Raw genomic sequence first — 25,302 nt, 5'->3', positions numbered from 1 at the left:
ACTGATCCCCCACTAAACAGCTCTCTAACCCTCCCCCTCTGACTTAATGTGCGCCATCTTGGGTACTGGCAGCTGTCTGCCAGTACCCAGTTTAGTGAAAAAAAGCTTTTTTTTAAATAAAATATGTCCCTTTTCTGTAGTGTAGCTTTCCCCCCCCCCCCCAAGACCAACCCCCACCCCTTCCAGATCCCTTAGATGGTTTTTAAAATAAAGTTTATTAAATTTTTTTTTTACTTTTACTTTTTAACTTTTCTGTAGTGTAGCGGTTCCCACCCGCTCCCGCCCCGTGCACGCGCCCGCCCGCCACCCCCCGTGCACGTGCGCGCCCCCGACGGTCCCGATCCCGATCCCGCCCCCCGTGACGTCACGCGCAACACCGATGGCCGCCCACCCGCCTCCCAATTCGGCTCCCACCCACCAACGATACCGGCCATCGATGTCCGGTGCAGAGAGGGCCACAGAGTGGCTCTCTCTGCATCGGATGGCCATGTATGGTTATTGCAGGATGCCTCCATATCGAGGCATCACTGCAATAACCGGAAAGCAGCTGGAAGCGAGCAGGATCGCTTCCAGCTGCTTTCCACACCGAGGACGTGCAGGGTACGTCCTCAGGCATTAACTGCCTTTTTTTTGAGGACGTACCCTGCACGTCCTCGGTCATTAAGGGGTTAAAGGCCCAAGTGGAAGCCACAGCTCTAGTAGAATAAGCTGTAATCCTTTCAGGAGGCTGCTGTTCAGCAGTCTCATAGGCTAAACGTATTATGCTACGAAGCCAAAAAGAGAGAGAGGTAGCCGAAGCTTTTTGACCTCTCCTCTGTCCAGAATAAACGACAAACAGGGAAGAAGTTTGACGAAAATCTTTAGTTGCCTGCAAATAAAAAATTTCAGGGCACGGACGACGTCCAGATTGTGCAAAAGTCGTTCCTTCTTTGAAGAAGGGTTAGGGCACAATGATGGAACAACAATCTCTTGATTGATATTCTTGTTAGTGACTACCTTAGGTAAGAACCCAGGTTTAGTACGCAGAACTACCTTGTCTGAATGAAAAATCAGATAAGGAGAATCATAATGTAAGGCCGATAACTCAGAGACTCTTCGAGCCGAGGAAATAGCCATTAAAAACAGAACTTTCCAAGATAACAGCTTGATATCGATGGAATGAAGGGGTTCAAACGGAACACCTTGCAAAACGTTAAGAACTAAGTTTAAGCTCCGCGGCGGAGCAACACAGGCTTAATCCTAGTCAAAGCCTGACAAAAAGCCTGAACGTCTGGAACTTCTGCCAGGCGTTTGTGTAAAAGGATAGACAGAGCTGAAATCTGTCCCTTTAACGAACTAGCAGATAAACCCTTTTCTAAACCTTCTTGTAGAAAAGACAATATCCTAGGAATCCTGACCTTACTCCATGAGTAACTCTTGGATTCGCACCAATATATAATAAGTATTTACGCCATATTTTATGGTAAATTTTCCTGGTAACAGGTTTCCTAGCCTGTATTAAGGTATCAATCACTGACTCCGAGAATCCACGCTTTGATAAAATCAAGCGTTCAATCTCCATGCAGTCAGCCTCAGAGAAATTAGATTTGGATGTTTGAAAGGACCCTGAATCAGAAGGTCCTGTCTCAGAGGCAGAGACCATGGTGGACAGGACGACATGTCCACTAGATCTGCATACCAGGTCCTGTGTGACCACGCAGGCGCTATTAGAATCACCGATGCTCTCTCCTGTTTGATCCTGGCAATCAATCGAGGAAGCATCGGGAAAGGTGGAAACACATAAGCCATGTTGAAGACCCAAGGTGCTGTCAGAGCATCTATCAGTACCGCTCCCGGGTCCCTGGACCTGGATCCGTAACAAGGAAGCTTGGCGTTCCGGCGAGACGCCATGAGATCCAGATCTGGTTTGCCCCAAAGATGAATCAGTTTGGCAAACACCTCCGGATGAAGTTCCCACTCCCCCGGATGAAAGGTCTGGCGACTTAGAAAATCCGCCTCCCAGTTCTCCACGCCTGGGATGTGGATCGCTGACAGGTGGCAAGAGTGAGACTCTGCCCATCGAATTATCTTTGAGACTTCCATCATCGCTAGGGAACTCCTTGTTCCTCCTTGATGGTTGATGTAAGCCACAGTCGTGATGTTGTCCGACTGAAACCTGATGAACCTCAGAGTTGCTAACTGAGGCCAAGCCAGAAGAGCATTGAAAATTGCTCTTAATTCCAGAATGTTTATTGGAAGGAGTCTCTCCTCCTGAGTCCATGATCCCTGAGCCTTCAGGGAATTCCAGACTGCGCCCCAACCTAGAAGGCTGGCGTCTGTTGTTACAATCGTCCAATATGGCCTGCGGAAGGGCATCCCCTTGGACAGATGTGGCCGAGAAAGCCACCAAAGAAGAGAATCTCTGGTCTCTTGATCCAGATTTAGCAGAGGGGACAAATCTGAGTAATCCCCATTCCACTGACTTAGCATGCACAATTGCAGCGGTCTGAGATGCAGGCGCGCAAATGGTACTACGTCCATTGCCGCTACCATTAAGCCGATTACCTCCATGCACTGAGCCACTGACGGGTGTTGAATGGAATGAAGGACACGGCAAGCATTTAGAAGTTTTGATAACCTGTCCTCCGTCAGGTAAATTTTAATTTCTACAGAATCTATAAGAGTCCCTAGAAAGGGAACTCTTGTGAGTGGCAATAGAGAACTCTTTTCTACGTTCACCTTCCACCCATGCGACCTTAGAAATGCCAGAACTAACTCTGTATGAGACTTGGCAGTTTGGAAACTTGACGCTTGTATCAGAATGTCGTCTAGGTACGGAGCTACCGCTATGCCTCGCGGTCTTAGTACCGCCAGAAGAGAGCCCAGAACCTTTGTAAAGATTCTTGGAGCCGTAGCTAACCCGAAGGGAAGAGCTACAAACTGGTAATGCCTGTTTAGGAAGGCAAAAATTAGATACCGGTAATGATCCTTGTGAATCGGTATGTGAAGGTAGGCATCCTTTAAATCCACTGTGGTCATGTACTGACCCTCTTGGATCATGGGTAAGATGGTTCGAATAGTTTCCATTTTGAACGATGGAACTCTTAGGAATTTGTTTAGGATCTTTAAGTCCAAGATTGGTCTGAAGGTTCCCTCTTTTTTGGGAACCACAAACAGATTTGAATAGAATCCTTGCCCGTGTTCCGACCGCGGAACTGGGTGGATCACTCCCATTAGTAAGAGGTCTTGTACACAGCGTAGAAACGCCTCTTTCTTTATCTGGTTTGCTGATAACCTTGAAAGATGAAATCTCCCTTGTGGAGGAGAAGCTTTGAAGTCCAGAAGATATCCCTGAGATATGATCTCCAACGCCCAGGGATCCTGGACATCTCTTGCCCAAGCCTGGGCGAAGAGAGAAAGTCTGCCCCCCACTAGATCCGTTTCCGGATCGGGGGCCAACACTTCATGCTGTCTTAGGGGCAGCAGCAGGTTTTCTGGCCTGCTTGCCCTTGTTCCAGGACTGGTTAGGTTTCCAGCCCTGTCTGTAGCGAGCAACAGTTCCTTCCTGTCTTGGAGCGGAGGAAGTTGATGCTGCTCCTGCCTTGAAGTTACGAAAGGCACGAAAACTGTTTAGCCTTTGGTTTGGCCCTGTCTTGAGGCAGGGCATGGCCCTTACCTCCAGTAATGTCAGCGATAATTTCTTTCAAGCCGGGCCCGAATAATGTCTGCCCTTTGAAAGGAATATTAAGCAATTTAGATTTAGAAGTCACATCAGCTGACCAGGATTTAAGCCACAGCGCTCTACGCGCTTGAATGGCGAATCCGGAGTTCTTAGCCGTAAGTTTGGTTAAGTGTACTACGGCATCAGAAATAAATGAATTAGCTAGCTTAAGGGCTTTAAGCTTGTTCATAATCTCATCCAATGGAGCTGTGCTAAGGGTCTCTTCCAGAGACTCGAACCAGAATGCCGCCGCAGCAGTGACAGGCACGATGCATGCAAGGGGTTGTAATATAAAACCTTGCTGAACAAACATTTTCTTAAGGTAACCCTCTAACTTTTTATCCATTGGATCTGAAAAAGCACAGCTATCCTCCACCGGGATAGTGGTGCGCTTAGCCAGAGTAGAAACTGCTCCTTCCACCTTAGGGACCGTCTGCCATAGGTCCCGTGTGGTGGCGTCTATTGGAAACATTTTTCTAAATATAGGAGGGGGTGAAAAAGGCACACCGGGTCTATCCCACTCCTTGTTAACAATTTCTGTAAGCCTTTTAGGTATAGGAAAAACGTCAGTACACGCCGGTACCGCAAAATATTTATCCAGCCTACATACTTTCTCTGGAATTGCAACCGTGTTACAATCATTCAGAGCCGCTAATACCTCCCCTAGTAATACACAGAGGTTCTCAAGCTTAAATTTAAAATTTGAAATGTCTGAATCCAGTTTACTTGGATCAGATCCGTCACCCACAGAATGAAGCTCTCCGTCCTCATGTTCTGCAAATTGTGACGCAGTATCAGACATGGCTCTATTATTATCAGCGCACTCTGTTCTTACCCCAGAGTGATCACGTTTACCTCTTAATTCTGGCAATTTAGATAGTACTTCAGTCATAACATTAGCCATGTCTTGCAAAGTGATTTGTATGGGCCGCCCTGATGTACTTGGCGCCACAATATCACGCACCTCCTGAGCGGGAGGCGAAGGTACTGACACGTGAGGAGAGTTAGTCGGCATAACTTCCCCCTCGTTGTCTGGTGATATTTTTTTAACATATAAAGTTTGACTTTTATTCAAAGTAACATCTATACATTGAGTGCACAAATTTCTATTGGGCTCCACATTGGCCTTTAAACATGATGAACAAACAGATTTATTTGTGTCAGACATGTTTAAACAGACTAGCAATAACACTAGCAAGCTTGGAAAAAAACTTTTAAATAAATTTACAAGCTATATAAAAAACGCTACTGCGATTTTAAGAAAACATAAAGATGTGACAGTTGAATTAACAATGAACCAAATATGTTAAAAACAACCAAATTTTAACAGAAAATGTATAAAGTTAGCAGAGGATTGCACCCACCAGCAAAAGGATGATTAACCCCTTAATACCCAAAACGGATAACAGTTGAAACAATAAACGTTTTTATCACAGTCAAACACACTGTCACAGGTCTGCTGTGACTGATTACCTCCCTCAAAACTAGTTTTGGAGACCCCTGGGCTCTGTAGAGACGTCCTGGATCATGGAGGAAGAAATAGGAAGACTGTGACTAAATTTTTACTGCGCAATAAAGAGCTAAAATAGGCCCCTCCCACTCATATTACAACAGTGGGGAAGCTCAGTAACTGTTTCTATTCAGAAAAAAACGACAGCCATGTGGTAAAAATCATGCCCATAAAGTTTTATCACCAAGTACCTCAGAAAAAACGATTAACATGCCATTAAACGTTTTAAAAATTGAAAATTATGAAGTTTTATTAATAAGCCTGCTGCTAGTCGCTTTCACTGCAGTGCAGGCTCAAATATTACTTTAATATTGACAGTATTTTCTTAGTGAAATTCCATTCCCCAGAAATACCTCAGAGTATACATACATACATATCAGCCTGATACCAGTCGCTACTACTGCATTTAAGGCTGCACTTACATTACATCGGTATTAGCAGTATTTTCTCAGTCAATTCCATTCCTTAGAAAATAATTTACTGCACATACCTCCTTGCAGGTGGGCCCTGCATGCTATCCCCTGTTCTGAAGTTACCTCACTCCTCAGAATGGCCGAGAACAGCAAGTGGATCTTAGTTACGACCGCTAAGATCATAGACAAACTCAGGTAGATTCTTCTTCTAATGGTGCCTGAGAACAAACAACACACTCCGGTGCCGTTTAAAATAACAAACTTTTGATTGAAGAAATAAAAAACTAAGTTTAACACACCACAGTCCTCTCACACGTCCTATCTTTAGTTAGGTGCAAGAGAATGACTGGATATGACGTAGAGGGGAGGAGCTATGTAGCAGCTCTGCTTGGGTGATCCTCTTGCACTTCCTGTTAGGGAGGAGTTATAATCCCATAAGTAATGGATGACCCGTGGACTGACTACACTTAACAGGAGAAAACCAGATATACTTCGGCTGGTTTTATGAGTCACTTGCAAATTAATGTGATAGGTAATACTGTTGTAGCTATAAAGGAGGAGGAATAAGGAACAAGTCAAAATGTGCCATGCTGATAGACTCATACCCAAAAAGACTGAGTGCTGTAATAAAATCAAAAGGTGCTTCAACAAAGTATTAGTTTAATACAACCATGCAACCATATTATTTTATTTTTATATTTTTTCTTCCCTCTACGTAAAAGATTTCAGTTTGTTTTTCCAATTGAGTTGTACAGTTTATAGGTCACATTAAAGGTGGAAAAAGTTCTGAAATGATTTATCCTTTCTCATTTTTTTACATCACAGAAACCTGACATTTTAACAGGGGTGTGTAGACTTTTCATATCCAGTGTGTGTGTGTATTTATATATATACACACACACACACACACACACACAACGTCAGCCAATTAAGGTTCCAAGTATTGGAACAGATTCCTATACAGAGAAGAGGCCAGGATAGAATCAAGAAGTTAAAACAAAGAGAAGTAATATGGATTAATAAATTGGATAGTATGTACCCTAAGGGATTAAACAGGGACTATAATTTGTTTCTGTTTTTATAAATTAAAGCTCCTTTATCTAACAATTTCTGTATCCCCTTTTTTCATATAGATCAAGATTTACATAGGACCCAAGAGCTTACATAAGAAGCTCAACAAATTACAAACCAAATTAAATATTTATGGTCTAATAATTAGAACAAAATTGTAATAAAATCTTACAAATATTTTTTTTTTAAATGAAATTAGAGATGAATATAACTTCAATTTTCAAGTTAAGTATATAGCTAGGTTACTATCTTTGTGTTTGCTAAATTGCTATATGTTATATATGTTAATCCATAAAATGTCTAGATGAGTTATGGTTGCATATATTCTTTTTTTCTCCTTGTCAACCAACATAAAGGTAACATATCTTGCCGATTAAAAATAGTTTGTTAGTCTATGTCAATCAAAGTTTTATTTTTGAATAATGCACAAACAAACATTGTAACATAATTGATTAATTAAATCATAAGTTACTAATGTAAAGACAAGTGTGTGTGTGTATGTATACATATATATATATATATATATATATATATATATATATATATATATATATATATATACACACACACACACACATACATACATAAATCCGTCCTCCTATGGTCAACTACCTGGTTAATCCGTGTAGCATAATATCACAAAAACAGTAGTAAACCAGGATTTTCATCAAAAACAAAAGTCAAATTTATTGACGTTTCAGGGAATTGTCTCCCCTTCTTCAGAACAACAACACCACATACATGCAGTGCTTAAATATAATACAAAAATAAAGTGGTACCTCCCCCTTCCTGTGAAAAAAGCGCCAAACATACATCATATCCGGTAAAAACTTAACATTGTGACACTGGAAGTAAACAGCAAGTACTTCCGGGTGATGTGTAATTCAACAACTCAAATGGCCACTTAAGCATACAACAAAGACTTCCGGGTAATGTGCAAAAATAGGCTAAACTAAATCATGGGGCTTTATCGCCCAGCCAAACTATATACTTAATTACACTCTTAAAGTATTTTAGGAACAATCCCCCATTGCGTATGTCAATCCATATCATACCCACTCAATCATAAAGTGATACCATATGACCGCGGTGTGTAACTAGGTGCATCCATAAAGATGTCCACCATATTTTGGGTCACTTCCGGTTTCAAGCGTACCGGAACACCACCATGATTACGCAATATCCGGGTGAGAACTTTAAACGATAAGGGCACAATCTCCTGTTATGTATCACACCCTATACCTCGGATGTTTAAAACAAACTCCTGTTCAGTGAAAAACCTTATATATTAACCAGAATCATGTTGCGGATATTTTGACCAATACTATAAGTGACTAATATAAAGAAGTTCTATCTGGTGAGTAACAAGTGCAAACACACAAAGTCTTAGACTAAGCAGCATATATATGGGTTTGTGTGTATATATATATATATATCTATATTTTAATCGCGTTTGTAACGCATCCATCGGTATGGCCAGTTGCGCATGCATCCTCAAAAGGAATGTTGGCTGCGCGCGCAGCCAAAAGAATCCACCTGGATGCAGCGGTACCCTGCCATTTTCGGAATCCACCTGGATGCAGTGTAGGCAACCCTGAAGCCTTAAAAAAAAAAAATACAAAAACATGCAACCACCCCGCACGAAATAACTAAAATACACGTAACCGCCCACAAGGAATAAAAAACAAACAAAAAACAACAAAAAAAAAACAACAAAAAAAAAACACGTAACCGCCCACACAAAGTATAACAAAAACAAAAAAAGCCTCCCGCACAAAGTATTAACACCTAAACCGTCAACCCCCACATTGCAAAACAAAGTAATTAACCCCTAATCCACATATAACATAATTAAAATATTAACCCCTTAATGGTCAACCACCCACATCACAATAAACCCAATTATCCTATTAACCCCTAAACCCGCAAAAAACTATTTAACCTATTAACTCTTAAACCGCCAACCCCCCCACATCGCAATCAACCTAATTAACCTCTAAACCGCCAAACCCCCGGTATTAAAATTAAAAAAAACTAACATTAAATTACAAAAAATAAAAAAGTCTAACATTATAGAAAAAAAAATCTATTAAAAACAAAATTATCAAAAATAAAAAAATGCTTCCTAATCCCTATGAAAATAAAAAAGCCCCACCAAAATAAAAACACCCCCTAATCTAAACTATCAATAGCCCTTAAAAGGGCATTTTGTAGGGCATTGCCCCAAGTTAAACAGCTCTTTTACCTCTAAAAAATACTAAGTCCCCCCCCTAACAGTAAACCCCCCCCACCCATCAAACCCCCCAAAATAAAAAAAAAAACATGAAAAAAAAAACAAAAAAAAAAACATAATTTATGTAAGAACTTACCTGATAAATTCATTTCTTTCATATTAACAAGAGTCCATGAGCTAGTGACGTATGGGATATACATTCCTACCAGGAGGGGCAAAGTTTCCCAAACCTTAAAATGCCTATAAATACACCCCTCACCACACCCACAAATCAGTTTAACGAATAGCCAAGAAGTGGGGTGATAAGAAAAAAAGTGCGAAGCATATAAAATAAGGAATTGGAATAATTGTGCTTTATACAAAAAAATCATAACCACCACAAAAAAGGGTGGGCCTCATGGACTCTTGTTAATATGAAAGAAATGAATTTATCAGGTAAGTTCTTACATAAATTATGTTTTCTTTCATGTAATTAACAAGAGTCCATGAGCTAGTGACGTATGGGATAATGACTACCCAAGATGTGGATCTTTCCACACAAGAGTCACTAGAGAGGGAGGGATAAAATAAAGACAGCCAATTCCTGCTGAAAATAATCCACACCCAAAATAAAGTTTAACAAAAAACATAAGCAGAAGATTCAAACTGAAACCGCTGCCTGAAGAACTTTTCTACCAAAAACTGCTTCAGAAGAAGAAAATACATCAAAATGGTAGAATTTAGTAAAAGTATGCAAAGAGGACCAAGTTGCTGCTTTGCAAATCTGGTCAACCGAAGCTTCATTCCTAAACGCCCAGGAAGTAGATACTGACCTAGTAGAATGAGCTGTAATTCTCTGAAGCGGAATTTTACCCGACTCAACATAGGCAAGATGAATTAAGGATTTCAACCAAGATGCCAAAGAAATGGCAGAAGCTTTCTGGCCTTTCCTAGAACCGGAAAAGATAACAAATAGACTAGAAGTCTTACAGAAAGATTTCGTAGCTTCAACATAATATTTCAAAGCTCTAACAACATCCAAAGAATGCAACGATTTCTCCTTAGAATTCTTAGGATTAGGACATAATGAAGGAACCACAATTTCTCCACTAATGTTGTTGGAATTCACAACTTTAGGTAAAATTCAAAAGAAGTTCGCAACACCGCCTTATCCTGATGAAGAATCAGAAAAGGAGACTCACAAGAAAGAGCAGATAATTCAGAAACTCTTCTGGTAGAAGAGATGGCCAAAAGGAACAAAACTTTCCAAGAAAGTAATTTAATATCCAATGAATGCATAGGATCAAATGGAGGAGCTTGAAGAGCCCCCAGAACCAAATTCAAACTCCAGGAGGAGAAATTGACTTAATGACAGGCTTTATACGAACCAAAGCTTGTACAAAACAATGAATATCAGGAAGAACAGCAATCTTTCTGTGAAAAAGAACAGAAAGAGCAGAGATTTGACCTTTCAAGGAACTTGCGGACAAACCCTTATCTAAACCATCCTGAAGAAATTGTAATAGTCTCGGTATTCTAAAAGAATGCCAAGAAAAATGATGAGAAAGACACCAAGAAATACAAGTCTTCCAGACTCTATAATATATCTCTCTGGATACAAATTTACGAGCCTGTAACATAGTATTAATCACAGAGTCAGAGAAACCTCTTTGACCAAGAATCAAGCGTTCAATCTCCATACCTTTAAATTTAAGGATTTCAGATCCTGATGGAAAAAAGGACCTTGAGACAAAAGGTCTGGTCTTAACGGAAGAGTCCACGGTTGGCAAGAGGCCATCCGGACAAGATCCGCATACCAAAACCTGTGAGGCCATGCCGGAGCTACCAGCAGAACAAACGAGCATTCCTTCAGAATCTTGGAGATTACTCTTGGAAGAAGAACTAGAGGCGGAAAGATATAGGCAGGATGATACTTCCAAGGAAGTGAAAATGCATCCACTGCCTCCGCCTGAAGATCCAGGGATCTAGACAGATACCTGGGAAGTTTCTTGTTTAGATGAGAAGCCATCAGATCTATTTCTGGAAGTTCCCACATTTGAACAATCTGAAGAAATACCTCTGGGTGAAGAGACCATTCGCCCGGATGCAACGTTTGGCGACTAAGATAATCCGCTTTCCAATTGTCCATACCTGGGATATAAACCGCAGAGATTAGACAGGAGCTGGATTCCGCCCAAACAAAAATTCGAGATACTTCTTTCATAACCAGAGGACTGTGAGTCCCTCCTTGATGATTGATGTATGCCACAGTTGTGACATTGTCTTATCTGAAAACAATGAACAACTCTCTCTTCAGAAGAGGCCAAGACTGAAGAGCTCTGAAAATTGCACGGAGTTCCAAAATATTGATCGGAAATCTCACCTCCTGAGATTCCCAAACCCCTTGTGCCGTCAGAGACCCCCACACAGCTCCCCAACCTGTAAGACTTGAATCTGTTGAGATTATAGTCCAGGTCGGAAGAACAAAGAAGCCCCCTGAACTAAACGATGGTGATCTGTCCACCATGTCAGAGAGTGTCGTAAAATCGGTTTAAAGATATTAATTGAGATATCTTTGAGTAATCCCTGCACCATTGGTTCAGCATACAGAGCTGAAGAGGTCGCATGTGAAAACGAGCAAAGGAGATCGCATCTGATGCGGCAGTCCTAAGACCCAACATTTCCATGCATAAGGCTACCAAAGGGAATGATTGTGACTGAAGGTTTTGACAAGCTGATATCAATGTTAAACTTCTCTTGTCTGACAAGGACAGAGTCATAGACACTGAATTTATCTAGAAACCTAAAAAGGTTACCCTTGTCTGAGGAATCAATAAACTGAATGGTAAATTGATCCTCCAACCATGAACTTGAAGAAACAACACAAGTCGATTCGTATGAGATTCTTCGAAAATGAGAAGACTGAGCAAGTACCAAGATATCGTCCAAATAAGGAAATACCAAAACCCTATTCTCTGATTACAAAAGAAGGGCACCGAGAACCTTTGAAAAAAATTCTTGGAACTGAGGCTAGACCAAACAGTAGAGCCACAAAACTGGTAATGCTTGTCTAAAAAGAGAATCTCAGACACTAAAAGTGATCTGGATGAATCGGAATATGCAGATACACATCCTGTAAATCTATTGTAGACATATAATGCCCTTGCTAAACAAAAGGCAGGATAGTCCTACAGTAACCATCTTGAATGTTGGTATCCTAACATAACGATTCAATAATGATAGATCCAGAACTGGTCTGAAGGAATTGACCTTCTTTGGTACAATGAAGAGATAAAATAAAACCCCAGCCCCTGTTCCAGAACTGGAACTGGCATAAATACTCCAGCCAACTCTAGATCTGAAACACATTTCAGAAATGCTGAGCCTTGCTGTGTCAACTGGGAAAGAAAAGAATCTCTTAGCAGGAGGCCTTAACTTGAAGCCAATTCTGTACCTTTCTGAAACAATGTTTCTGAAACCAGAGATTAAGAACGGAATTGATCCAAATTTCTTTGAAGAAAACGTAATCTGCCCCATACCAGCTGAGCTGGAATAAGGGCCGCACCTTCATAGGTACTTAGGAGCTGACAATAGGTTTCTATAAGGCTTGGATATATTCCAAACTGGAAATAGTTTCCAAACTGATACCGCTCCTGAGGATGAAGGATCAGGCTTTTGTTCCTTGTTGTGAGGAAAGGAACGAAATGATTATTTACCCTGGAAAGAAAGGGAAAGCAAAGTTGACTTAGAAGACATGTCAGCATTCCAAGTTTAATCCATAAAGCTTTTCTAGCTAAAATAGCTAGAGACATATACCTGACATCAACTCTAATGATATCAAAAGATGGTATCACCAATAAAATAATTAGCATGTTATAGAATAATAATAATGCTATAAAATTATGATCTGTTACCTGTTGCGCTAAAGCTTCTAACCAAAAAGTTGAAGCTGCAGCAACATCCGCTAAAAATATAGCAGGTCTAAGAAGATTACCTGAACATAAGTAAGCTTTTCTTAGAAAAGATTCAATTTTCCTATCTAAAGGATCCTTAAATGAAGTACTATCTGCCATAGGAATAGTAGTACATTAGCAGGAGTAGAGACAGCCCCATAACCTTAGGGATTTTTGTCCCAAAAAACTCTAATCTGTCAGATGGCACAGGATATAATTTGCTTAAACGTCTAGAAGGAGTAAATAAATTACCCAAATTATTCCATTCCCTGGAAATTACTTCAGAAATAGCATCAGGGAGATAAAACACTTCTGGAATAACTACAGGAGATTTAAAAACCTTATTTAAACGTTTACATTTAGTATCAAGAGGACCAGAATCCTCTATTTCTAATGCAAATAACACTTCTTTAAGTAAAGAACGAATAAATTCCATCTTGAACAGATACAAAGATTTATCAGCATCAACCTCTGAGACAGAAACCTCTGAACCAGAAGAACTATTATCAGTATCAGAATGATGATGTTCATTTAAAAATTCATCTGAAAAAAAGAGAAGTTTTAAAAGACTTTTATGTATACTAGAAGGAGAAATAACAGACATAGCCTTCTTAATGGATTTAAAAAAATAAAATCTCTTATGTTATCAGGAACACTCTGAAAATTAGATGTTGACGGACAGCAACAGGTAATGTAATAGTACTAAAGGAAATTTTATCTGCATTAATAAGTTTGACATGACATGCAATACAAATAACAGCTGGAGAAACAGATACCAAAAGTTTATAGCAGACTTAGCTTGGTAGCTCCAGCACTGTGCAGTGATTTTCCTGTAGTATCTTCTGACTCAGTTGCAACGTGGAACATCTTGCAATATGTAAAAGAAAAAACAACATATAAAGCAAAATTGATCAAATTCCTTAAATGACAGTTTCAGGAATGGGAAAAAAATGCCAGTGAACAAGCTTCTAGCAACCAGAAGCAATAAATAAAGAGACTTAAATAATGTGGAGATAAAAATGACGCCCATATTTTTTAGCGCCAAAAAAGACGCCCACATTATTTGGCGCCTAAAATGTTTTTGGCGCCAAAAATGACGCCACATCCGGAACGCCGACATCTTTGACGCAAAATAACGTCAAAAAATGACGCAACTTCCGGCGACACGTATGACGCCGGAAACGGAAAAGAATTTTTGCGCCAAAAAAGTCCGCGCCAAGAATGACGCAATAAAATGAAGCATTTTCAGCCCCCGCGAGCCTAACAGCCCACAGGGAAAAAAGTCAAATTTTTTGAGGTAAGAAAAAATATGATAATTCAATGCATAATCCCAAATATGAAACTGACTGTCTGGAAATAAGGAAAGTTGAACATTCTGAGTCAAGGCAAATAAATGTTTGAATACATATATTTAGAACTTTATAAATAAAGTGCCCAACCATAGCTTAGAGTGTCACAGAAAATAAGACTTACTTACCCCAGGACACTCATCTACATGTTTGTAGAAAGCCAAACCAGTACTGAAACGAGAATCAGTAGAGGAAATGGTAAATATAAGAGTATATCGTCGATCTGAAAAGGGAGGTAAGAGATGAATCTCTACGACCGATAACAGAGAACCTTATGAAATAGACCCCGTAGAAGGAGATCACTGCATTCAATAGGCAATACTCTCTTCACATCCCTCTGACATTCACTGCACGCTGAGAGGAAAACCGGGCTCCAACTTGCTGCGGAGCGCATATCAACGTAGAATCTAGCACAAACTTACTTCACCACCTCCCTTGGAGGCAAAGTTTGTAAAACTGATTTGTGGGTGTGGTGAGGGGTGTATTTATAGGCATTTTAAGGTTTGGGAAACTTTGCCCCTCCTGGTAGGAATGTATATCCCATACGTCACTAGCTCATGGACTCTTGTTAATTACATGAAAGAAAACTTAACTATCCATTGCCCATTTGTATGGGCATGGCCCTTAAAAGAGCATTCAGTTTTTTTTCAAGCCCCAAAAAACCCTAATCTAAAAAAAAAAAAAAAAATTAAAATAAAAAAGCCTAAACCAACGCCTCAAATAAGTACTCACTGTTCCTGAAGTACGGCGGGGAAGGTCTTCTTCCAGGCGGCTCCATCATCTTCTATCTTCATCTGGAGCGAAGGCACCGCGGAGCGGAGGTGCGGAGATGTCTTCCCGATGCCTGGATCTTCAGCGGCGGTGGTCCTCAGCGGCGTGGAGGCTCCTTTTCATGAGAGCGTCCGTCGCACACTGAAGATTGAATGCAAGGTACCCCATATTTATAGGGGTACTTTGCAATCCTACTGGCTGAAATTTTGAAATCAGCCAATAGGATGAGAGCTACTGAAATCTTATTGGCCGATTTGAACAGCCAATAGGATTTCAGTAGCTCTAATCCTATTGGCTGATTTCAAAATTTCAGCCAATAGGAATGCAAGGTACCCCAAATTGATTGCGGTACCTTGCATTCAATCTTTAGTGTAAGACGGACATCGGATGAAGAGGAGCCTCCATGCCGCCGAGGGCCACCGCCATTGAAGACTGCTGCTGCGGATTCACGCGTCGGGGGAAGACACCTCCGCTCCACGCCGCCGATGAGGACTGCCGCTGAGGATCCACAGCTCCGCACCACGCCGCCTTTGCTCTGGATGAAGATAGAAGATGATGGAGCCGCCTGGAAGAAGACCTTCTCCGCTGGACTTCAGGAACGGTGAGTACCTATTTGCGGCTTAGTGTTAATTTCTTTTATATTTTTTTTATTTTTATTTTTTTAAGATTAGGGATTTAATGGGCTGGAAAAGAGCCAATTGCCCTTTTAAGGGCAATGCCCATACAATTGCCCCTTTAGGGGCAATGGGTAGTTTCGTTTTTTTTTTAGTGTTCGTTTTTTTATTTTGGGGGGTTTGGTGGGTGGGCGTGTTTTACTGTTAGGGGGTAATTGGTAATTTATTTAGGTAAAAGAGCTGTTTAACTTAAAGCAATGCCCTACAAAAGCCCTTTTAAGGGCTAGTGGTAGTTTAGTATTAGATTAGGGGGTGTTTATATTTTGGGGGGGGTATTTTTATAGGGGTATTAGTTTAAGTTTAATTTTTTTTATTTTGGATAGCTTTGTTTATTTTTTTTTCTGTAAGTTTACATTGCAAACAACTTCTTCCTCACGCTTAAAGGGACACTCAAGTGAAAATAAACTTTTATGATTCAGATAGAGCAGCAGTTTTAAAACACTTCCCAATTAACTTCCATTACCAAATTTTGCAGTGTCTTTTATATTCACACTTTCTGGGGAACAAGATCCTACTGAGAATGTGCTAGTCTGTGATTGGCTGATGTCTGTCACATGCTACAGGGGCCGGAAAATGGAAGAAAAATAAATTTGTCAGAAAAAAACCCCATAATTTATGCTTACCTGATAAATTTATTTCTCTTGTAGTGTGTTCAGTCCACGGGTCATCCATTACTTATGGGATATATTCTCCTCCCCAACAGGAAGTTGCAAGAGGATCACCCAAGCAGAGCTGCTATATAGCTCCTCCCCTCACATGTCATATCCAGTCATTCGACCGAAACAATACGAGAAAGGAGAAACTATAGGGTGCAGTGGTGACTGGAGTTATAATTTAAAATTTAGAACCTGCCTCAAATAGATAGGGCGGGCCGTGGACTGAACACACTACAAGAGAAATAAATTTATCAGGTAAGCATAAATTATGTTTTCTCTTGTTAAGTGTGTTCAGTCCACGGGTCATCCATTACTTATGGGATACCAATACCAAAGCTAAAGTACACGGATGATGGGAGGGACAAGGCAGGAACATTAAACAGAAGGAACCACTGCCTGTAGAACCTTTCTCCCAAAAACAGCCTCCGAAGAAGCAAAAGTGTCAAATTTGTAAAATTTGGAAAAGGTATGAAGTGAAGACTAAGTTGCAGCCTTGCAAATCTGTTCAACAGAGGCCTCATTCTTAAAGGCCCAGGTGGAAGCCACAGCTCTAGTGGAATGAGCTGTAATTCTTTCAGGAGGCTGCTGTCCAGCAGTCTCATAGGCTAAGCGTATTATGCTACGAAGCCAAAAAGAGAGAGAGGTAGCCGAAGCCTTTTGACCTCTCCTCTGTCCAGAGTAAACGACAAACAGAGATGAAGTTTGTCGAAAATCTTTAGTTGCCTGTAAGTAGAACTTCAGAGCACGGACCACATCTAGATTATGCAAAAGACGTTCCTTCTTTGAAGAAGGATTAGGACATAAGGATGGAACAACAATCTCTTGATTGATATTCTTGTTAGAAACAACCTTAGGTAAAAACCCAGGTTTAGTACGCAGGACTACCTTGTCTGAATGAAAGATCAGATAAGGAGAATCACAATGTAAGGCAGATAACTCAGAGACTCTTCGAGCCGAGGAAATAGCCATCAAAAACAGAACTTTCCAAGATAAAAACTTAATATCAATGGAATGAAGGGGTTCAAACGGAACACCCTGGAGAACTTTAAGAACCAAGTTTAAGCTCCACGGAGAAGCAACAGCTTTAAACACAGGCTTAATCCTAGCCAAAGCCTGACAAAAAGCCTGGACGTCTGGATTCTCTGCCAGACGCTTGTGTAAAAGAATAGACAGACCAGAAATCTGTCCCTTTAGTGAACTAGCAGATAAGCCCTTTTCTAAACCCTATTGTAGAAAAGACAATATCCTAGGAATCCTAACCTTACTCCATGAGTAACTCTTGGATTCACACCAATATAAATATTTACGCCATATCTTGTGGTAAATTTTTCTGGTAACAGGTTTCCGAGCCTGTATTAATGTATCAATAACCGAATCCGAAAACCCACGCTTTGATAGAATCAAGCGTTCAATTTCCAAGCAGTCAGCCTCAGAGAAATTAGGTTTGGATGGTTGAAAGGACCCTGAATTAGAAGGTCCTGCCTCAGGGGTAGAGACCATGGTGGACAGGACGATATGTCCACTAGGTCTGCATACCAGATCCTGCGTGGCCACGCAGGCGCTATAGAATCCCCGATGCTCTCTCCTGTTTGATCCTGGCAATCAGACGAGGAAGCAACGGAAAAGGTGGAAACACATAAGCTATGTTGAAAACCCAAGGGGCTGCTAGTGCATCTACCAGCACCGCTCCCGGGTCCCTGGACCTGGATCCGTAACAAGGAAGCTTGGCGTTCTGGCGAGATGCCATGAGATCCAGATCCGGTTTGCCCCAACGAAGAATCAGTTGGGCAAATACCTCCGGGTGAAGTTCCCACTCCCCCGGATGAAAAGTCTGGCGACTTAAAAAATCCGCCTCCCAGTTTTCCACGCCTGGGATGTAGATCGCTGACAGGTGGCAAGAGTGAGACTCTGCCCAGCGAATTATCTTCGAGACTTCCAACATCGCTAGGGAACTCCTGGTTCCCCCTTGATGATTGATGTAAGCCACAGTCGTGATGTTGTCCGACTGAAATCTGATGAACCTCAGTGTTGCCAACTGAGGCCAAGCTAGAAGAGCATTGAATATTGCCCTTAATTCTAGAATGTTTATTGGGAGGAGTTTCTCCTCCTGAGTCCACGATCCCTGAGCCTTCAGGGAGTTCCAGACTGCTCCCCAGTCTAGTAGGCTGGCATCTGTTGTTACAATCTTCCAATCTGGTCTGCGAAAGGAAATTCCTTAGGACAGATGAACCCGTGATAACCACCAGAGAAGAGAATCTCTGGTCTCCTGGTCCAGATTTAGCAAAGGGGACAGATCTGAGTAATCCCCGTTCCATTGACTTAGCATGCATAGTTGCAGCGGTCTGAGATGTAGGCGCGCAAATGGCACTATGTCCATCGCCGCAACCATTAAGCCGATCACTTCCATGCACTGAGCTACCGATGGGCTTGGAATGGAGTGAAGGACACTGCAAGCATTGAGAAGTTTTGATAGCCTGGACTCCGTCAGGTAAATCTTCATCTCTACAGAATCTATAAGAGTCCCTAGAAAAGGGACCCTTGTGAGTGGTAACAGAGAACTCTTTTCCACGTTCACTTTCCACCCATGCGACCTCAGAAATGCTAGAACTATCTCTGTATGAGACTTTGCATTTTGAAAACTTGACGCTTGAATCAGAATGTCGTCTAGGTACGGAGCCACCGCTATGCCTCGTGGTCTTAGTACCGCCAGAAGAGAGCCCAGAACCTTTGTAAAAATTCTCGGGGCCGTAGCCAACCCGAAGGGAAGCGCTACAAACTGGTAATGCCTGTCTAGAAAGGCAAACCTTAGGTACCGATAATGATCTTTGTGAATCGGTATGTGAAGGTAGGCATCCTTTAAATCCACTGTGGTCATATATTGACCCTCTTGGATCATGGGTAGGATGGTTCGAATGGTTTCCTGAACGATGGAACCCTTAGGAATTTGTTTAAGATTTTTAAATCTAAGATTGGTCTGAAGATTCCCTCTTTCTTGGGAACCACAAACAGATTTGAATAAAACCCTTGCCCCTGTTCCGTCCGCGGAACTGGGTGGATCACTCCCATCACTAAGAGGTCTTGTACACATTGTAGAAATGCCTCTTTCTTTACTAGGTTTGTTGATAACCTTGACAGATGAAACCTCCCTTGTGGAGGAGAAGTCTTGAAATCCAGAAGGTATCCCTGAGATATAATCTCCAGCATCCAGGGATCCTGTACATCTCTTGCCCAAGCCTGGGCGAAGAGAGAGAGTCTGCCCCCCACTAGATCCGTCTCCGGAAAGGGGACCCTGACTTCATGCTGTCTTAGGGGCGGAAGTAGGCTTTCTGGCCTGCTTGCCCTTGTTCCATGACTGGTTGCTTTTCCAACCCTGTCTGTAACGAGCAGTAGTTCCTTCCTGTTTTGGAGCGGAGGAAGTTGATGCTGCTCCTGCCTTGAAATTACGAAAGGCACGAAAAATAGACTGTTTGGCCTTCGATTTGGCCCTGTCCTGAGGAAGGGTGTGGCCCTTACCTCCAGTAATGTCAGCAATAATTTCCTTCAAGCCGGGCCCGAATAAGGTCTGCCCTTTGAAAGGAATGTTTAGCAATTTAGACTTAGAGGTTACATCTGCTGACCAGGATTTAAGCCAAAGCGCTCTGCGCGCCTGTATGGCGAATCCGGAATTTTTAGCCGTAAGTTTCGTTAAATGCACTACGGCATCCGAAACAAACGCATTAGCCAGCTTAAGGGTTCTAACCTTGCTCAGAGACTCATCCAATGGTGCTGTGCGAATCGCCTCTTCCAGAGACTCAAACCAGAATGCTGCTGCAGCAGTGACAGGCGCAATGCATGCAAGAGGCTGTAATATAAAACCTTGTTGAATAAACATTTTCTTAAGATAACCCTCTAATTTTTTATCCATTGGATCTGAGAAAGCACAGCTATCCTCCACCGGGATAGTGGTACGCTTGGCTAAAGTAGAAACTGCTCCCTCCACCTTAGGGACCGTCTGCCATAAGTCTCTTGTGGTGGCGTCTATAGGGAACATTTTTCTAAATATCGGAGGAGGGGAAAAAGGCACACCGGGTCTTTCCCACTCCTTACTAATAATCTCTGTAAGCCTCTTTGGTATAGGAAAAACGTCAGTACACACCGGCACCGCGTAGTATTTATCCAGCCTACATAATTTCTCTGGGATTGCCACCGTGTCACAATCATTCAGAGCCGCTAACACCTCCCCTAGCAACACGCGGAGGTTCTCAAGCTTAAAATTTAAAATTTGAAATTTCTGAATCCGTTCTCCCCGAATCAGAACCGTCACCCACAGAATGAAGCTCTCCGTCCTCATGTTCTGCAAATTGTGACGCAGTATCAGACATGGCTCTCGTGTCATCGGCGCGCTCTGTCCTTAACCCAGAACTGTCGCGCTTGCCTCTTAACTCTGGCATATTGTATAACACTTCTTTCATAACATTAGCCATATCATGTAATGTGATTTGTAAGGGCCTTGATGTACTTGGCGCCTCAATCTCACGCACCTCCCGAGCGGGAGACGAAGGTACTGACACGTGAGGAGAGTTAGACGGCATAACTGCCCCCTCGTTGTCTGGTGATAATTTTTTAAGCGGTACAGATTGATTTTTCAAAGTAACATCAATACAATTGGTACACATATTTCTATTGGGCTCCACAACGGCTTTTAAACATAATGAACAAGCAGATTCCTCTGTATCAGACATGTTTAAACAAACTAGCAATGAAGCTAGCAAGCTTGGAAAATACTTTCAATAAGTTTGTAAGCAATATAAAAAAACGCTGCAGCGCTTTTAAAAAACAGTTGAGTAACTAAAGAATAATTCAGTTATAGTCAACAATTCTTTAAATGTATTAATTAGCAGAGGATTGCACCCATTAGCAACCGGATGATTAACCCCTCAGTACCCAAAAAAACGGATATCAAATTAATATAAAACGTTTTTATCACAGTCTAACACACTGTCACAGGTCTGCTGTGACTGATTACCTCCCTCAAAAAATGAATTTTGAAGACCCCTGAGCTCTCTAGAGACGTCCTGGATCAAGGAGGAAGAAGCAGGAAGACTGTGCTAGAATTTTAACTGCGCAACAAGGCGCTAAAAAAGAGGCCCCTCCCGCTCATTTACAACAGTGGGAGACCTGATATAACGGTTTCTATGCCGAAATATACGTTAGCCATGTGGAAAAAAATTCATGCCCAAAGGATTTATCACCAAAGTACCTCACAAAACGAATAACATGCCAGTAAACGTTTTGAAAATAAACTTCTTTAAATGTTATGCAAAGTTATTACTAAGCCTGCAACAAGTCGCTACCACTGCAGATAAGGCTTAAGCATTATTTCAGTATTAACAGTATTTTCACAGTCAAATTCTAGTCCCTAGAAAATAACTCTATTGTGCATACATTTATCAGCCTGATACCAGTCACTACTACGGCATTTAAGGCTGTACTTACATCATACGGGTAACAGCAGTATTTTCTTAGTCAATTCCATTCCCAGAAAATATTGTACTGCACATACCTCATTTGCGGTGGACCCCGCATGCTATTCCCATGTTCTGAAGTTACCCCACTCCTCAGAATGTCGAGAACAGCCAGTGGATCTTAGTTACGCCTGCTAAGATCATAGAAAACGCAGGCAGTTTCTTCTTCCAAATACTGCCTGAGATAGAAAAAAACAGCACACTCCGGTGCCATTTAAAATAACAAACTTTTGATTGAAGAATAATTAAGTAAAAACTCCAACTCCTCCAGCGACCTCCTTCTTTGTTGAGGGTTGCAAGAGAATGACTGGATATGACATGTGAGGGGAGGAGCTATATAGCAGCTCTGCTTGGGTGATCCTCTTGCAACTTCCTGTTGGGGAGGAGAATATATCCCATAAGTAATGGATGACCCGTGGACTGAACACACTTAACAAGAGAAAAAATCTACTCCTTATTTCAAATTCAGAGTAGGTGTTAATTCATTGTCTTTTTATTATGCACTTGTTAATTATGCAATTCTACATTCTACTGCATTGAGGGGTCCTTTCACGTAAATATCCCGTGTTGTCCTGTAGATGGCACTCTAAAATATAAATGCTCACCTAGAAATGTTCCCAAGAAGAAAATTTTGAGTGGGACATTTATCACTGGAGACGTGATGTTAATGAACCAGTTTGGAAGAAATGGTGTTATTCTCAGGAATATTATGTAATTAATCAGATGATCCCTGTGTCGGTCAACCTGAAAGAGAAAAAAAAAAAAAAAAAAGACATGGTTTTACATTTTACACCAATAATTCATATTTATACAGAGTAAGTCCGAAAATCCTCTTATTTTTATAATAGTGTTCTCCACAGAAAAGTCTGCCAGCCAGGAGGCATTATGTAGTAGCTATGTGGCAGCTATGCGGCATTATGTAGTAGCTGTGTGGCATTAAGTAGTAGCTGTGTGGCATTATGTAGTAGCTGTGTGGCATTATGTAGTAGCTGTGTGGCATTATGTAGTAGCTGTGTGGCATTATGTAGTAGCTGTGTGGGAGTAGTGTAACACTTTGTAATATTATAACATGTTCTGTTATTTAGAAACATTACTTAAAGGGATATGAAACCCAAACATTTTCTTTTGTGACTCAGACAGAACAAATCATTTAAAAAAATGTTTTAATTTACTTATATTATCAAAATTGCTTTGTTCCCATGATATTCTTTGTTGAAGAGATACCTAGGTAGCATCTGGCGCACTACATGGTAGGAAATAGCGCTGCCATCTAGTGCTCTTGCAAATGGATAACATTCTTGCAAAACTGCTGCCATATAGTGCTCCAGAAATGGGCCGGCTCCTAAGCTTACATCCCTGCTTTTCAACTAGATAACAAGAAAACAAAGAAAAATTGATAATAGAAGTAAATTAGTAAATTGTTTAAAACTGCTGTTCTATTTGTATCATGGAGGAAAAAGTTCTGGTTTGATGTCCTTTTAAGCTATCCAAAGCACACAACTAATTGCATAATTTAACATAAATTTATTTGTGCAACTAACATTGAAAACTTTTAATGTTAGATCATTTTAGCTTAATATAGTCTTAAATTTTAGCCCGGGAGGTCAATAAAATCAGTTGGGTATGGGGCACCCACTAAATAAGCCCCAGGGAGAACACGGATATAGCCAATCAGCAAGCAGACGTTACATTGTGCTTAAAGGGACATGAAACCCAAAAATTATCTTATTATTCAGATAGATAACTGGTTTTCAAACCTCTCCTCAGCCTCACTAACAGGCCACATTGTGAGGATATCTGAACTGGAGCACTGGGGAAATAATCAGCTGATTAGTAAACATGGTTATTTTACATGCTCTCATCCAAGGTAATCCTGAAAACCTGACCTGTTGGGAAGGCCTGAGTACAGGATTGAAAACCAGTGAGATAGGGCAATACCCAGCTGTGTAACCAGCCCTTTATAATAAACAGGTCTGAAGCTTTTATTGTGTATTTAACCCATTTGCTGCGCCTCTAGTGATAAAGTAGAGCATTTAATGTTAACGCTATAATGTCCCTTTAAATCAGTGTTTCTCAACTCCAGTCCTCAGGACCCTTAACAGCCAGATATTCTTTATATCTTAACTAGAGCACAGGTGAAATAATCAGCTGAAGAGTGCGAGCAGGTTAGTAACCATGGTTACTGATCAGCTGACTTATTTCACCTGTGCTCTGGGTAAGATATAATGAATATCTGGCTCGTTAAGAATCCTGAGGACTGGAATTGAGAAACAATGATTTAAAGGGACATTAAGCTCCTGGGTACAAATACAGCAACAGGTTACTACTCTGCATCTTAATGTTTTTCCTCCTTGTGTAAAGATGCAGCACTTTACAAAACAGTACTTGTAAAGGGTTAAAGAGAGCTGCAGGTACAAGAGGAAAAACAGCATGGACCAGTTATGCGAAATTTGTCATATATACCTTCCTGACACACACAGGGGCTGGCCCCAGGGAATTAGCTAAAAAATGGGGGGGGGGGGTCTGTAAGGTGAGAGATGCCTCCCATAGAAAGTAATACCGTTCACTGGAAAGGGAAACTTTACTGGTGAGAGTGAAGTTAGCATAATAAATACTGCAGCCTATACAACATCAGATTACCATGTTTTCAGGTGGTATCTTGCAAACGTCTCCATGTGTTTTCCTCTTGGAGTAATAAGTGTTTTCTGTATTTTGGCACAACCTTGCTACCTACCAGTTTGTGAAATAAAACCATCTGCAGAGAGTTGCCAGCTGCCTGGAATGCCCATATTCTGCCAACTAGCAGAGGCTGGGAACTCATAATACAGTAAGGGAAATAATAAGCTTTGCATTTCGTACTCTGAAGCACAAATGTGACCGTTTTTTATGCATCTGCTTTCTTCTTAGTGCATGAAATAGATTTTATCATTTTTTATTTTAAAATTGCAAATTTCTTGTGAGCCCTATTGTAATATATGCATCTCCTTCACATAAACCCTTTGCAAGACACACTGTTCTCAAAGTAAAAACTAGCTTTTAAGGGACAGTCAAGTCCAAAAAAAACTTTCATGATTAAAATAGGGCATTTAATTTTAAACAACTTTCCAATTTACTTTAATCACTAATTTTGCTTTGTTCACTTGGTATTCTTAGTTAAAAGTTAAACCTAGGAGGTTCATATGCTAATTTCTTAGACATTGAAGGCCGCCTCTAATCTAAAAGCATTTCGACATTTTTTTACCACTAGAGGGCGTTAGTTCATGAGTTTCATATAGATAACATTGAGCTCATGCACGTGAATTTACCAAGGAGTAAGCACTGATTGGCTAAAATGCAAGTCTGTCAAAAGAACTGAAATAAGGGGGCAGTCTGCTGAGGCTTAGGTACAAGGTAATTACAGAGGTAAAACGTGTATTATTATAACTGTGTTGGTTATGCAAAACTGGGGAATTGGTAATTAAGGGATTATCTATCTTTTAAAATAACAAC

At 41.0% G+C, this 25,302-nt stretch overlaps 1 protein-coding gene across 1 annotated transcript in view; it reads right to left on the bottom strand.

Moving 5' to 3' along the window:
- TMEM41B (transmembrane protein 41B) overlaps positions 1-25,302 on the bottom strand; it is an 83,004-nt gene that overhangs the window by 7,230 nt on the left and 50,472 nt on the right. The window contains exon 6 of the mRNA XM_053720598.1: positions 22,419-22,557. Within this exon, the coding sequence (XP_053576573.1) occupies positions 22,419-22,557 (139 nt within the window). The remainder of the gene's footprint in view (positions 1-22,418; positions 22,558-25,302) is intronic.

The sequence above is a fragment of the Bombina bombina genome, chromosome 7, assembly GCF_027579735.1.
Source record: "Bombina bombina isolate aBomBom1 chromosome 7, aBomBom1.pri, whole genome shotgun sequence".
NCBI lineage: Eukaryota > Metazoa > Chordata > Amphibia > Anura > Bombinatoridae > Bombina > Bombina bombina.
The sequence above is the reverse complement of the archived record's forward strand: the minus strand, read 5'-3'. Positions and strand labels throughout refer to the sequence as shown.